The sequence below is a fragment of the Montipora foliosa genome, chromosome 3, assembly GCF_036669935.1.
Source record: "Montipora foliosa isolate CH-2021 chromosome 3, ASM3666993v2, whole genome shotgun sequence".
Taxonomy (NCBI): domain Eukaryota; kingdom Metazoa; phylum Cnidaria; class Anthozoa; order Scleractinia; family Acroporidae; genus Montipora; species Montipora foliosa.
In genome coordinates this window covers 60,898,875-60,911,374 of record NC_090871.1, presented here as the reverse complement: position 1 = coordinate 60,911,374, position 12,500 = coordinate 60,898,875, and the positions used below count along the sequence as shown (strand labels likewise).

The 12,500-nt window shown below is 38.9% G+C and overlaps 1 protein-coding gene and 1 pseudogene across 5 annotated transcripts in view; one reads left to right on the top strand and one right to left on the bottom strand.

Moving 5' to 3' along the window:
- Positions 1-5,660, top strand: part of LOC137994306 (uncharacterized) — a 5,732-nt pseudogene extending 72 nt beyond the window's left edge.
- Positions 1-12,500, bottom strand: part of LOC137997864 (uncharacterized) — a 49,507-nt gene that overhangs the window by 28,947 nt on the left and 8,060 nt on the right. For 2 of the 5 annotated variants that reach the window (XM_068844168.1, XM_068844170.1), the window contains one exon: positions 5,979-9,918. In XM_068844168.1, the coding sequence (XP_068700269.1) occupies positions 7,172-9,918 (2,747 nt within the window). In that variant the 3' untranslated portion in view covers positions 5,979-7,171. Of the gene's footprint in view, positions 1-5,972; positions 9,919-12,500 lie in introns of those variants that run through there. The other 3 variants (XM_068844171.1, XM_068844169.1, XM_068844167.1) reach the window with 3 other exon arrangements.

Below are 12,500 nucleotides of genomic sequence, written 5' to 3'. Positions count from 1 at the left end.
ATTAAACTTAAGGTTAGGGAGGCATCGATTTTTATGGAAAAGAAAAAGCTGCTTCTAAGCGGAAGGAAGAAAGTAGACTCTACGAAAAGTTGACATACTTGGAGAAAAAAATTGAAGAGCCACTGCCCCCTCAGTTGAAAGAAGAATTTGGCCACCAGTTGAGCGAGATAAAAGCAAACTTAGAAAAACCATGAATATGAAACTAAGGGAGCTATCCGGCGGTCCAAAATTCGTTGGTACAACGAAAGTGAGAAAAACTCAAAGCAATTCTTTAATTTAGAAAAGCGGCGCTTCAAACGTAAGGCTTTAATTCAACTTCGCCGTGCTGACAACATTACTTTAACCTCTGACCAAGAAATTCTACGAGAACGTATGAATTTCTATAATGAGCTATATAGCAGCTGAACAACACAAAGTAGTAATGAGGGCTTTGAGTTCCGGTGTCTGACATTTGCAGACTGCAGAGGGCAGACTGCAGACTGCAGCTGCCTGCAAATAGCACCGATAAACAGTATTAAGTCTGAGCATCCATTTCAAATATCGCTGATAAACAGGACCCGTTTTAAAACTGTTAGCTTTCAATAATTGTAATTTAGGGTTAGTCTGCTGTCTGCAGATGTCAGACACCGTTTGAGTTCTTCCCAAGAGAAACTGCTTGAGACTGGATGGACCTGGATGAGGACTGCAAAGAGTCTTGTGAAGACCTTTTAACAGCTAATGAATGCTTAAGTGCGCTCAAGACAATGGAATCAAATAAGTCCCCAGGCTCAGACGGCTTCCCTGCTGAATTCTTTAAAGTTCTTTGGAATGACATTTCTTTTCTCTTTGTGAATACAATCAACTGCTCCTTTCAAAAGGGGCAACTATCCGTAACCCAAAGGCAAAGGATAATTTCTCTTTTACCGAAGAAAAACAAAAGTCCTCCCAGTCTAAAGAACTGGCGGCCAGTTACTCTTTTAAATTGCGATTACAAGATCCCATCGAAAGCGATAGGAAATCGAATGAAGCGGGTGCTCCCTGAAATTATTAACAACGATCAGAGCGGTTTTCTAAAAGGACGCTCCATCGCAGAAAATAATTTAATAATTGACAGAATAGTAAATTTCGAGGACAACATAAATAAACCCGGTTTGTTGATGTTCATAGACTTCGAAAAGGCGTTCGATTCGATCGAGTGGGCCTTAATAGAAAGAGCTCTTACACATTTTTATTTCGGGCCCTCATTGGTGAATTGGTTCAAATTGTTTTATAATGATGTTGCCAGCGCTATCCAAAACAATGGTCGGGTTTCAGAGCACTTCACTTTAGGTAAAGGGGTCAGACAAGGCTGCCCGATGTCCCTTATCTGTTTATAATAGCGGCTGAGATATTAGCCAACTTCATAAGGAGCGACGAAGACCTAAAGGGGTTTGAAACAAATGGAGTCGAACACAAACTTAGCCAATACGCCGACGATACGACATACGACATGAATTATGCAAATACAGTTTTTTCCCGCAGTTTGTCAACCGCAAATTCTTTTATCCCTGGGTCTCCCGACACGACTGTTTTCTCGACTCAGTTTGTTACAGCCCTGGGGCCTCCGCTAAGAAATTTAAGGGGCAGAAATGTCCATTTTCAACTGAAAGATTTGTGAGATGAAGATTGTTGGATGAAATTGGTTGACAATGCTTATATATTGTAGTTTTTTTCAAAGTAATTCTTTCTCTGCTTTCATTAAGAAATTTGAAATGCAAATATATTAAAGATTAATTACAAGTATATATGAAATTAATTTTATTTATTAGTTGTTGAAGAAGCAGAGATCTTAAGAGGCAACAAAACAAGGAATTGAAATCCCCACTCCAGAAGACATTCCTGTTCATTTGGACTTGACTGCCACAGTTGATATTCATAGGGTACTTGAGTTGGCCACGCAAGTGGTTGTTACCACAGTATGGCAGCTTTAAATTGTAGAAGAATTCAAAACAAGAACAGGAAAGCCAATTAAAATGAGTCGCAGATGAAAAAAATTGGAGAATACTAAAACAGAAGAGCAGCCCCACATATTTTCAAGTTGATCTCAATTTTTACGGAAGTATTACTACGCTAAATCATAATCTTACACTCAAGTGGCGTTTTTTCTAGGATACACTAAAAACCGATGGTGCTGTGCGTAAGGATGTTAATCCACAAAGTTCAGAAGGTATGAGTGATATCGCTATTATCTGACCTAGAGTGCCAGTAGCCTAGTCTTCTTTGAGTTTGATGTGGCAAAAGTTAAAAGTAGACTAAGTGCAGCCAACAAAGTCAAGATATAGTCTTCTGTCTAAGGGGGGAAGGTGCAATGAAGTTAACCCTATGTGAAGCATCAACCCGTGAGACAAGGCCAGACCATTGTGATGTAAGCTGTTGCGTAAGCCATTGTTTCCCAGAGGCCCTTGCGGCATGCCATGTGCTCGTAGCCACATTGCTCGATTAAACGTGTTTTTGTTGCGTTCGGTTCTGCCTCATAGTCGATTACCTAGCTAACATTGCACACAACACCGGGAACTCCGTGCCCTGCTCTTTGCAATAAGCACAGTGTGTGGGTTCTGTAATGTCCCCAGCTAACCTTGTACATGTAACACTGAAGATGCAGGAGACAAAGTAAATAATCTCATTTTGCTTTGCTGAAATAATGATGTAAATTTGAGCTTGCGACATAAAGAGAGTAATTTGTTCGAAGGGATGATGCATGTATAGCTTGTATAACATACAGAAAAAGAAAAATATTTCATGTGATAGTGCTGCTGTACAGAACTTTAAAGGAAGTCAGCTGGAGTGTAAGGTCTCTTTTTGTTTAGCAATGGAAGCCTTTTTGGGGCCTAGGGCGTCGCCTTGTTAGGAGTAACTTGAAGGGTAGACACTCCGTCTGGATGGGATTTGCTATCCCCTTGCAGGTTGCACTCCACAGCATTATGATTGATTGCCTATGGCTGGCAATTTGCTGTTACCTATAAATAATCCCTTGAGGAGGCACGGTGGACTAATGGTTAGTGCGTTGAACTCCAGATCAAGCAGTCCAGGTTTGAGCCGTGGCTGGGGACATTGTGTTGTGTTCTTGGGCCAGACACTTCACGCACACAGTGTCTCACTCCACCCAGGTGTGTCTGAATGGATACTGGCAAATTTAATGCTGGAGGTAACCGTCGATGGACTAGCATCCCATCCAGGGGCAAGTAGTAAAACTCTTAGTCATTTAATGCCCAACAGGGACAAGCTCTGGCCATTTAGATGAATTGGCACGACGTTTGCTCTACTATAAATACTCCTAGGTAGAGAGAGGTACTGCTAGGGTTACAAACGTGTCACAATGACTCTGTGCAAGGCTCAAATCCAGACCTCTCAATCTAGAGAATCCAGTGATTGTTAACAAGGCTGTTAGTCTTGAAATTAATTTTCGTCCTCTTTTTCATAGCAGAAAATGAGAATCCTGAAGCGATACAAAATGATTTAGTAAATGAAACCAAGTAAGTATGAATCTTGTAAACAGGACTTGCATCAGTTTTGTTTTGACATTATTTAATTATATCATACATGTATCTATCATGAGGTGTCTCTTTCGGAATGACTTTCAAGAAGTCTGGTGATTAGATGACAAAATATTTTTCATATTGATGACAGGGCTGGGCCGTAACCCATCGTAACACCTTTCACAGCTGCGTATGCTTGATTTTCCCTTGATGCTACTGGTGAACTTGCCTGTTGTCGATAGAATTCAGCCACAAGGTAATTAGTTTGCTACGGGTCTGGGGAGACTACAGGTGACTCAATACTTAACGGCAGCCCTTGGTGGGGTAGTGCTCTTTCACTGTTAAAAGAAGGTGCGTTTTTTCTGCATAACTTCATGGACAGACTGTTTGAGTTTTGTCATGGTTATTATATTTTATCTTCACGACGTTTGAATGAATTTACAACCAAATAAGAGCTTAAATCTAAATCTTACAACAAGGAGTTTTTTCTTTGGTCACCCATCCAAGTAATAACCTCGCTAAACGGGGAGGTTTGGTGGTTTAAAACGACTGTGATTAACTTCCTGGCAAAGGGAAAACAGCCTTGAAATTTTGAAATTAGAGGTGAAAGTTTCTGACTGAAGATACAGTTTCCGAGATGCAGAAAAAGATTACCTTCAAATCTAAGAAAAAGCTCAAAATATTTACCAACTGAAGGTAGAAGAACGTCTAATAGGTAAGATCAAAGCAAAAGGAAAAAGGATGGGTAACACAGGGGTAATGTGACACGGATTACGCACAGCTTTCTTGAAAAGTGTACGCAGTTTTTTTCACAACGCACCGTATGTAAGTGATGTCGCTTCTCTATGAATACCTCACTGGAAGTTGCTGGGCCTCAGGTCATTTCTAGTGCAAGCTGTACAGTTGCCTGACGCAGTGCAGTACACTAAATACTTAAATGGGTATCGCTTTTTCGGCTTTTTAGTAGTGTGATCCCAGTATGATCCTTTGATAGGGTTCCTTTAAATTGTATTAGCAAAAAGGCGCAGTAGATATACGCCCAGTTAGATGAAGATTTGTTCTGCCTCGTCAAGCATTCTATTTTTAATTCCAAACTTCTCATACAACGGAAAGGAAATATAAACAACATGTTTGCATAATTCTTACTTTTATATTTTCTTGTGAGTAGGGTGCAATTATTGAGATTTCGGCCCTCAAGTTCGCTAGATAATCCTGGAATTTTAATGTAATTAACGTTTAACTTTTGTTTTGGTTTTTTCATAGTAAACTTCGAGCCCAGTCTGGACTGAAGCCATTGTTATTAGAAGATAAACCCGACACTACTACAGCTATGACAGCAACAAATATCGACAAAAAGGCAGCTGAAACTGTTCCTCCCAGCTCTCGAGTGAATTGGTTCTTTTTTTTTTTTTTGCTTGTATTTTTCAGTATGTATCTTTTGTCACATTTAAACGCGCGGTATCTCGAAAACCTGAAAACCTTTGCCGATCTCTGTCTTTATGTTGGCTTCCCCCTAATGCCTGGCCAATCACGTGCCATTGTTGAGTCTTTGATTGGCTGAGAAAGTTGGAATATCAAAAGAGAGATACCAGGCGCTTTCCATTCACCAAAAAATTCCAAAACTTTGAAAAGGGCCAAAACTTCTTCGGAAAGGTTCTGGAAAATACGCAAATTATTCTGAGATTAGAACCACTCATCCTAAACTGCCAGTAATTCCGGAATGAAAATCAATTGGACCAGAAATTCTCGTTGAGAAATTATCGGAAATTTGGGTATAGCTCGCAAGATTAGCCTTTTTTCCGGAAATTGCCAGACCATCTCCGAGAGTTCCGAACGGAAAGGTCGAATGGAAAACGTCCAGGAACGCAACTGAATCATATATAAAAATGCAACAGAATTTTGGATTTGATGCTAGCGATTTTAATCACGATGCAGGGGCGATGGTGCAGGGGGTTCAAATAATTGAAAATACTTAAATCTTACTAAAACATCTGATACCTCATCTCTCTTTTCACAGAATCGGAATATTTTGTCGGCAGTTCTTACTTTTAAATCTTCGCAAAGAAACTGATTGACCAGGGGCTGCGAGATTACGATAAAACATAAAACAAGTGGCTCGAGGGAAATGCGCCCTTGGAGCACAAAGAAGTACTAGCGGACTATTGAGCTGCCAGGCAGCTTTGATTACACGACTGACTGAAAAACTTCAAAGCTAATCTAAAGAAAAAGAGCAGAATGTTTCCAATTAAGACATCTTTTTGCTAAAGATATTTGTCGTGTTTATGCTCGTAGTCTAGTGTATTTCAAAATGTGTGTGATTAAGTTTGTTTTTTTAGAAAAATTTAAACAAAATCAAACGATAGATGCTTTTATTATTGTACAAGCTAACTTGTTACACTGATAAAAAAGAAATTCTCCAAGTATATGATACTACAATAAAATAGCACCAAACTGAAAACATAATCTGGTAGCTGTGTCGTAAAATGCCAGTTATAAACCTTGGGCTTTCACGCCTTAAAGCGGTTCTGGCTGTGCTTGTACCGGAGGTAACTCATATCCCGAAGGAGGGGGGGGGGGAGGGGGAGGGGTCTTGTCTTTTTGCCTTCAGAATATGTTTGCGACATGAGCATTGGCCAGTCATTATGGGGGGAGAGGGGTGTGTGAGGAGTATAAACGAAGCAGGTTCTTATAACTGGCATCCTTAATCTTTTAGTTAATGTGATGTAGTAAAATAACATATCAACCTTGATATGTCTATCAATAAGCTACAAAACATGAGCTGTGCTTTCTTGCAAAGCTGTAATCTTTATAGTTACACCTATCTAAAGCAAAACTAAAATGAATACACTTCTTCAACGGTAAAATTCAGCTTGCACTGTTAAGTTATTAGGCTTAAAATTTTCTTTAAAGCTGTTGGTACATTTGAAATGTTTTCTTATTAATAATACTACAAGTTACATTTCATCGGTAAGTTACAATATATGAGTTGTGCTTTCTCGCAAAGCTCTATTCTATGTACTAGATATTATATCTTTGGGAAGGAAAGCTCAAATGAATACATTTTCTCCTGCACTTAAATTCAGCTTACACTGTAAAGTTACCTGACTTACATCAGTTTCATTTAAAGCTATTGGTGCATTTAAAATGCGTAGTAAATATTGCAACGCTAAGTTACTCTGCACTGAGCCAACTTTTACTCTGTGCTACTGTAGGCTTAGCATACATTTAGTAATCAGTAATACAAACGACAGAAATGTTTCGGCTTTACATCGCTGCTCAAAAAGGGTAATGACAAGGTTAAAAACCCTGTTTTAACCAGTCCCAGGGGCTACTACCTCATTTGGTCTCATCAGGAACGTTGGGTTTAATGTGATATAGGATTTTAAGGCTTTTCTTTTGATTTCTGAATGTGGCATCAAGTTAGCGACGGTTTGGCTCGGTTTACGGTCGTTTCGATACAAATGAAAGTCAATTCGATACAAACTGAAGTCGTTTCGTCGCAGAAAGAGAAACATCAAAAGGAGAAAATCATGTCTGGCTGGAGGTCTCGGAACTTTTTGGACTTTTTCTTTAAACGGGGATATGTTTACATGGTCTAATGTCTACCACAGGATCAGTACAAATTTTTGTTTGTTTTTTTTTTGTTTTGGAAAAGAAATCCTGTATGGGATAAGAGCCTAGGTCAATTTCATGTCATTACCATCAGCACCTTCATTTTCCAACGCAAGCACAATCGGCGGTCGGTGCTTCTTTTTTGCTTTTGGGTTTAGCGCAGGAGGGCCCTCCTGATTAGCGCTTATAAACATGATAACAAATGCACCCATGAGTAAAGCAAAAGAAGACAAAAAATGCCAGAGGTCATGCCAATCGAAAAACCCAAGAATTGCGCATTCTTTGTTGAGATCACGAGAATCTTCAGGTGAGGCTGTTTTGTTGGTGGTTGGCAGGCCTAGGAATACGCCAAAAGCTCCTGTCAAACAAGCAACAGTTACGAAGATATAACATCCCCGTAAAAATTCCCGCCACGTGCACATACCTGAACACTTGCAATGGCGCAGTAGTTTCCAGATGGCGCAGCAGAGTTTCCAGAGCTTTTGGAAAAGCTTAGCTTTGGCAGAAACAGCCCAAAAACTCTCTACAATACAAGTAAACAGAAACACTTGAGAAAGGTCCATGAGAAGAAAGATCGGTACAAACACTGCAGGTGGAGAAATGACGCAACCCAAAATGTAGTAGCACGTGTTTCCCTCACACTTTCCTAATGACAAAACCCCTTTAAGACTGAGCTTATGGAAAGCCCAGAGACCCATTGCGAACCACCAAATGACCAGAGAGATAAAAAACACCACTTGCAATCCTATAGCCAGTCCAGATTCGGAGTGATAGAGTGTACCAATATAATTGAAGATGAAAAGTGGCACTATAAAATAAAGGAAAAAATTCAATGCACCCACCGGGAGTTCCTCTACTGGCTCTTTAACGGGGTGTTGTTTTCCTGATTGTAACTCGATTTGGTGTTGCTCTCCTCGCTGAACGTCCGACTCGATTGGGTGTTGCTCTCCTGCTTGTTCCTCCACATTCAATGCATCCACCGGGGGTTTCTCTACTGGCTCTTCAACTGGGTGTTGTTTTACTGATTGTAACTCGATTTGGTGTTGCTCTCCTCGCTGAACGTCCGATTCGATTGGGTGTTGCTCTCCCGGGTGTTGCTCTCCTGCTTGTTCCTCCACATTCAATGCACCCACCGGGAGTTCCTCTACTGGCTCTTTAACTGGGTGTCGTTCTAATGATTGTAACTCGACTTGGTGTTGCTCTCCTCGCTGGACGTCCGACTCGATTGGGTGTTGCTCTCCTAGCTGTTCCTCTACTGGGCACTCATTCAATTCCATACCATTATACACCAACAGAACAGTTAAACCGGCAATTACAAACATGAATGCCGAGTCAAACTGAAATGTGTACCTGCTTGGGCACAAATGGTAAATCAGGGAAAACAATCCCTCAAAAAGGAGTGCCCAGGCAAAGGCATACCCAATGGAATAAGAGTACTTCCTTTTCAGTGCTCGGGCCATAAGTGTCTTCTTTTCTTTGTCTCCTAGAGTATGCTCTGGGACAGCCCCCTCTTGAAGATGCAGAGCGATATTGGGACATACGAAAACATGGTTTGGTAGGGCTTCATTTTGTTTACCTTTACAACCAGAAGAGGTTGATTGACGATTGTCACTATTGTTGCCATTTTCCTGCCCGTTACCAGGCTGAGTGACTTGCTCCCTAGAGGTCACAGACTTCTTAAGATTTTCACAGAAAAGATGCAGCTCTGTTTCCATGTACCACACGCACACAGTTAAAATCAGCGCGTGGACTATGTAAGTTAAGTTACTTATCATTAAGTTCAGTGGAATATCATGATAATCGCTAACTCTATAGCAAAGGTCGTTGTAATAGCAATCGTCTCTATCACCCTCTTGGATCATCACATTCCAGGTTGCAATGACAAATTGGCACGCGCCAATCATAAGCAAGAAACCCGCAACCCCTGTAGCATAAGAATAAGTTTTAGGACCCCCTGAAAACCAGCATTTGTATGCTACCTTCAACATGGCGAAAATGAATGCCCCAAATTTTGTAATCATATCCGACAGAGAATTGTTACCATTGTCCTGCCCAGTGCTAGGCTGATTGTACATGTCTTGGTCCCTGTTACTCGCGTTAACTTTAACAAGTGATTCTGGAATATTAACTTTAAGAAGATGTTCTTTAAAAAGCCGCAAACCAGCTATTGACATTACTATGCCTAACAGCAGAGACACAAAAAACAAAGTACAGATAGGTCCAGCATAACTGTAATCAAATGACTGTGACAGTTTTAAAGTAACATATTTCGACTCAGTGGGTTTTAAACTACCTGTAGAGTTTTTTAATGCTATTCCAATGAACCAGGTGGAGGTAGAGTCGGTTAAAGGAGGCACAGACACCTTGGACAGGGTAATCCGGCCTTTCTTAGCAAAGGAAAGACGTAGTGATGCCTTCTTGTAATCCACAACTTCTATGTTGTCGTCGACATCTGTACGGATCTGAGACACTTTCAAGTAAGCTGGTGTATTTGACGGGGATGTCACAGTGATGTCAAGTTGTCTATCTGAGATATCTTTTGGAGGGTTGAACGGAAAAACGATCGCTTTGGTGTTCTTGACATCCACTGTCTGTGGTATATCCAACATAATTTCTGAAGGATTTTGACTTAAGTCGACTGCAAACGACACGCCACCCGTACCCAGCACTGACATGAACCAATCTCTGGGTTTGACTGAGCGGGGAGGACAAATGGTCTGAGAGTTCCAAACAGGTTTAGGCTGAGAAACATCCATACGACCAAGTAATGTCGATGACCCTTCAGCTTCATACACAAAAATATTTAAGAAACCTAGAGGAAGAATAAAAAGAATACAGGGTTGATCATTGTGAAGCACTACTTTTACGTAACTAATCGCAACACGTGCCAAGAAATGAAAGTGTTTTGGAAAAGAATTGTGTTGTACGTCTGGACAAGAATCTTATCCATTGGCTACTCCTAAGGCTGGGTTTCCTATGATTGCTCCGCTGGATCGCTCTTATCTACCGTTGCGATGGCTACCGATCTTTGAAATAGGACTGACGTCTAACCGCTCAGAGGTCGTTGTCGCCAAGAAGGTTATGATCGCTGCAAGTAGAGTGGTTTTAAAATCGATACGATCGTTGAACTGTTTTTGCAGTGATCGTACCGATCACAAGAAAATTAACGGCCTTAACAGTTCCTCAATCTAATCCATAACACTCGAAACATTGATGCTTTTCATTTTATCATGCTGGCTGTGTGATGAAATTAATCTATAACAAACAGGAAGCCTTTATTTTGATCCAAAAGTATTCGATATACCTCTGTCGATTAGCTAGCTGTGCAAGAATTAAATGTGCAAAGTATTGAAATTTTACATGCGAAATATGTTAAAAGGCCACAATATAAATCATTTGGACTGTGCTTCAGCAATTCCATAGCGCTCAAGTGAGGTAAGGCTTGACCAGCCTAATTATTATGCATATTTTATTTGACGGGAAAGCATTTGTCCAGGGCCTATGAAACTTGGCACGCAGTTAGTTATCGGTATTGTTATAACTTTTCCTAAATGTTTCGTATCACATTGTTCTCACGTGACCCCAAATCGACTTATAACAGTTATATTTTTTATTTAGTTAAATAATAATAATAATAATAATAATAATAATAATAATAATAATAATAATAAATAACACTTATATAGCGCTAAAACTATAAAATATTCTAAAGCGCTTTACATAATAAAAACCCCTATTCTGACTAAAAAAGAAGAGAGAAAATGAAACAGAAAACGACATAGAAAATTACTGATAATAAGCAAGTTTAAAAAAGTGAGTGTTTAGTTTCCTCTTGAAAATATCAATGTTGGCGGATTCCCTGATTTCAAGCGGGATGGTGTTCCAGAGTTTCGGTGCTGCATGCTCAAATGATCAGTCACCGAAAGTTTTTCTGAAGCTCCGCGGCACAGCAAGCAAGTGTTGATCTCTAGACCTTAGGTGGTATTTGGGCTGATTTTGTGGCTGTAGAAGATCTTTAAGGTAGGCAGGTGCGGTTCCATTGAGGGATTTATAGACAAAAAGGGCGATGTTAAATTGAATACGAAAATTAATGGGCAGCCAGTGGAGTTGGAGCAAAACCGGGGTAATATGGTGATAATTTAATACTTTGTGTTTGTGTTTCTAATAAACCGTTTGAATAACTCATTTATATATAATTGGTATATATTATACTTGTTCATTGAAGTTTTTAGTTATGAATTTTCGTGGCTTATCAATATAAATGAAGCTATATGGATCCTTTGTTGCTTTTTCATATGGTTCTTTTGGAGTATTATTTTCACGGCAAATAAGTGATTTTTCATTAGTGCTTGGAAATTCATAAATGCAAAAATTTGAGCAGTTTAATCTGATATCTTTTGGAGTTTTATAATATGATTGACTCAAATAAATAACACTGCAATTTTTATGTCTTCCACTTATGAAATAATCAATCAATGGCTTTTAGTTTTTTTCACAAACAAAATCATCAAATATAACCAGCTTTTGATTATCAACTGTTAATTCAGATACTGGTATATTTGGTCGTTACTTGCTTCAATTGTATCATAACCAACGTCATTACTTATTGGTTTAAATGTGTTCAATAAATTTTGATATTTTGACTGTTCTAAGTTTTTAGCATACAAGTAGATTTTTTCATAATAAAGCAAATTGTAAATCATATGCATTAATGTTTTTGTTTTTCACGAACCGCTTGGGCTACAAATCAGCATTCGAAAGCATTTATTTGATATGAAATCATATAACTGTTTATAATTTTCAACATTATAATCAGTACAATAGTAATTTGGTATTCTCATTTATATCATATGGGTATATTATTTCATAACATAATGTTCAACACCATGTACAACACAGTGTTGAACACTGTGTAAAACGCTATCTTTTATATACGATTTTCCATTTCTATGTAAACAAATAATGTAACAAATGAGTTTACTAAAATGGAAAGAACTTGCAAAAAATAAATCTGAATTAGGAGATAAAATTAATACCGTAAGAAATGCTATTATTCAGCATGATTTGGGTCAAAAAAGCATCTTTTTCAAAGGTGTTTCAACGAATAACAACAAAACTGGATGATGTAATAACTAGTAATTTAAAATTGCCTTCAATAAAAAGACGACCATTAAAAAAGGTGAAGTGCCAAATTATGGCATTGATATTGAAGATTAAGTTCCGGATATGAATCTTGGTGGTTTATTTGAAGAAACAGTCTTACCACAGCAAGAAAAACAAATTGTTCCTAAGCCTCCAACTTATGAAGAATCATTAAAAAAGATATATTGGAAGGTAAAAAACAAATTAGTTTTGATCCTCAATATTATCCTGAAACACAAGATCTTCCTCCTG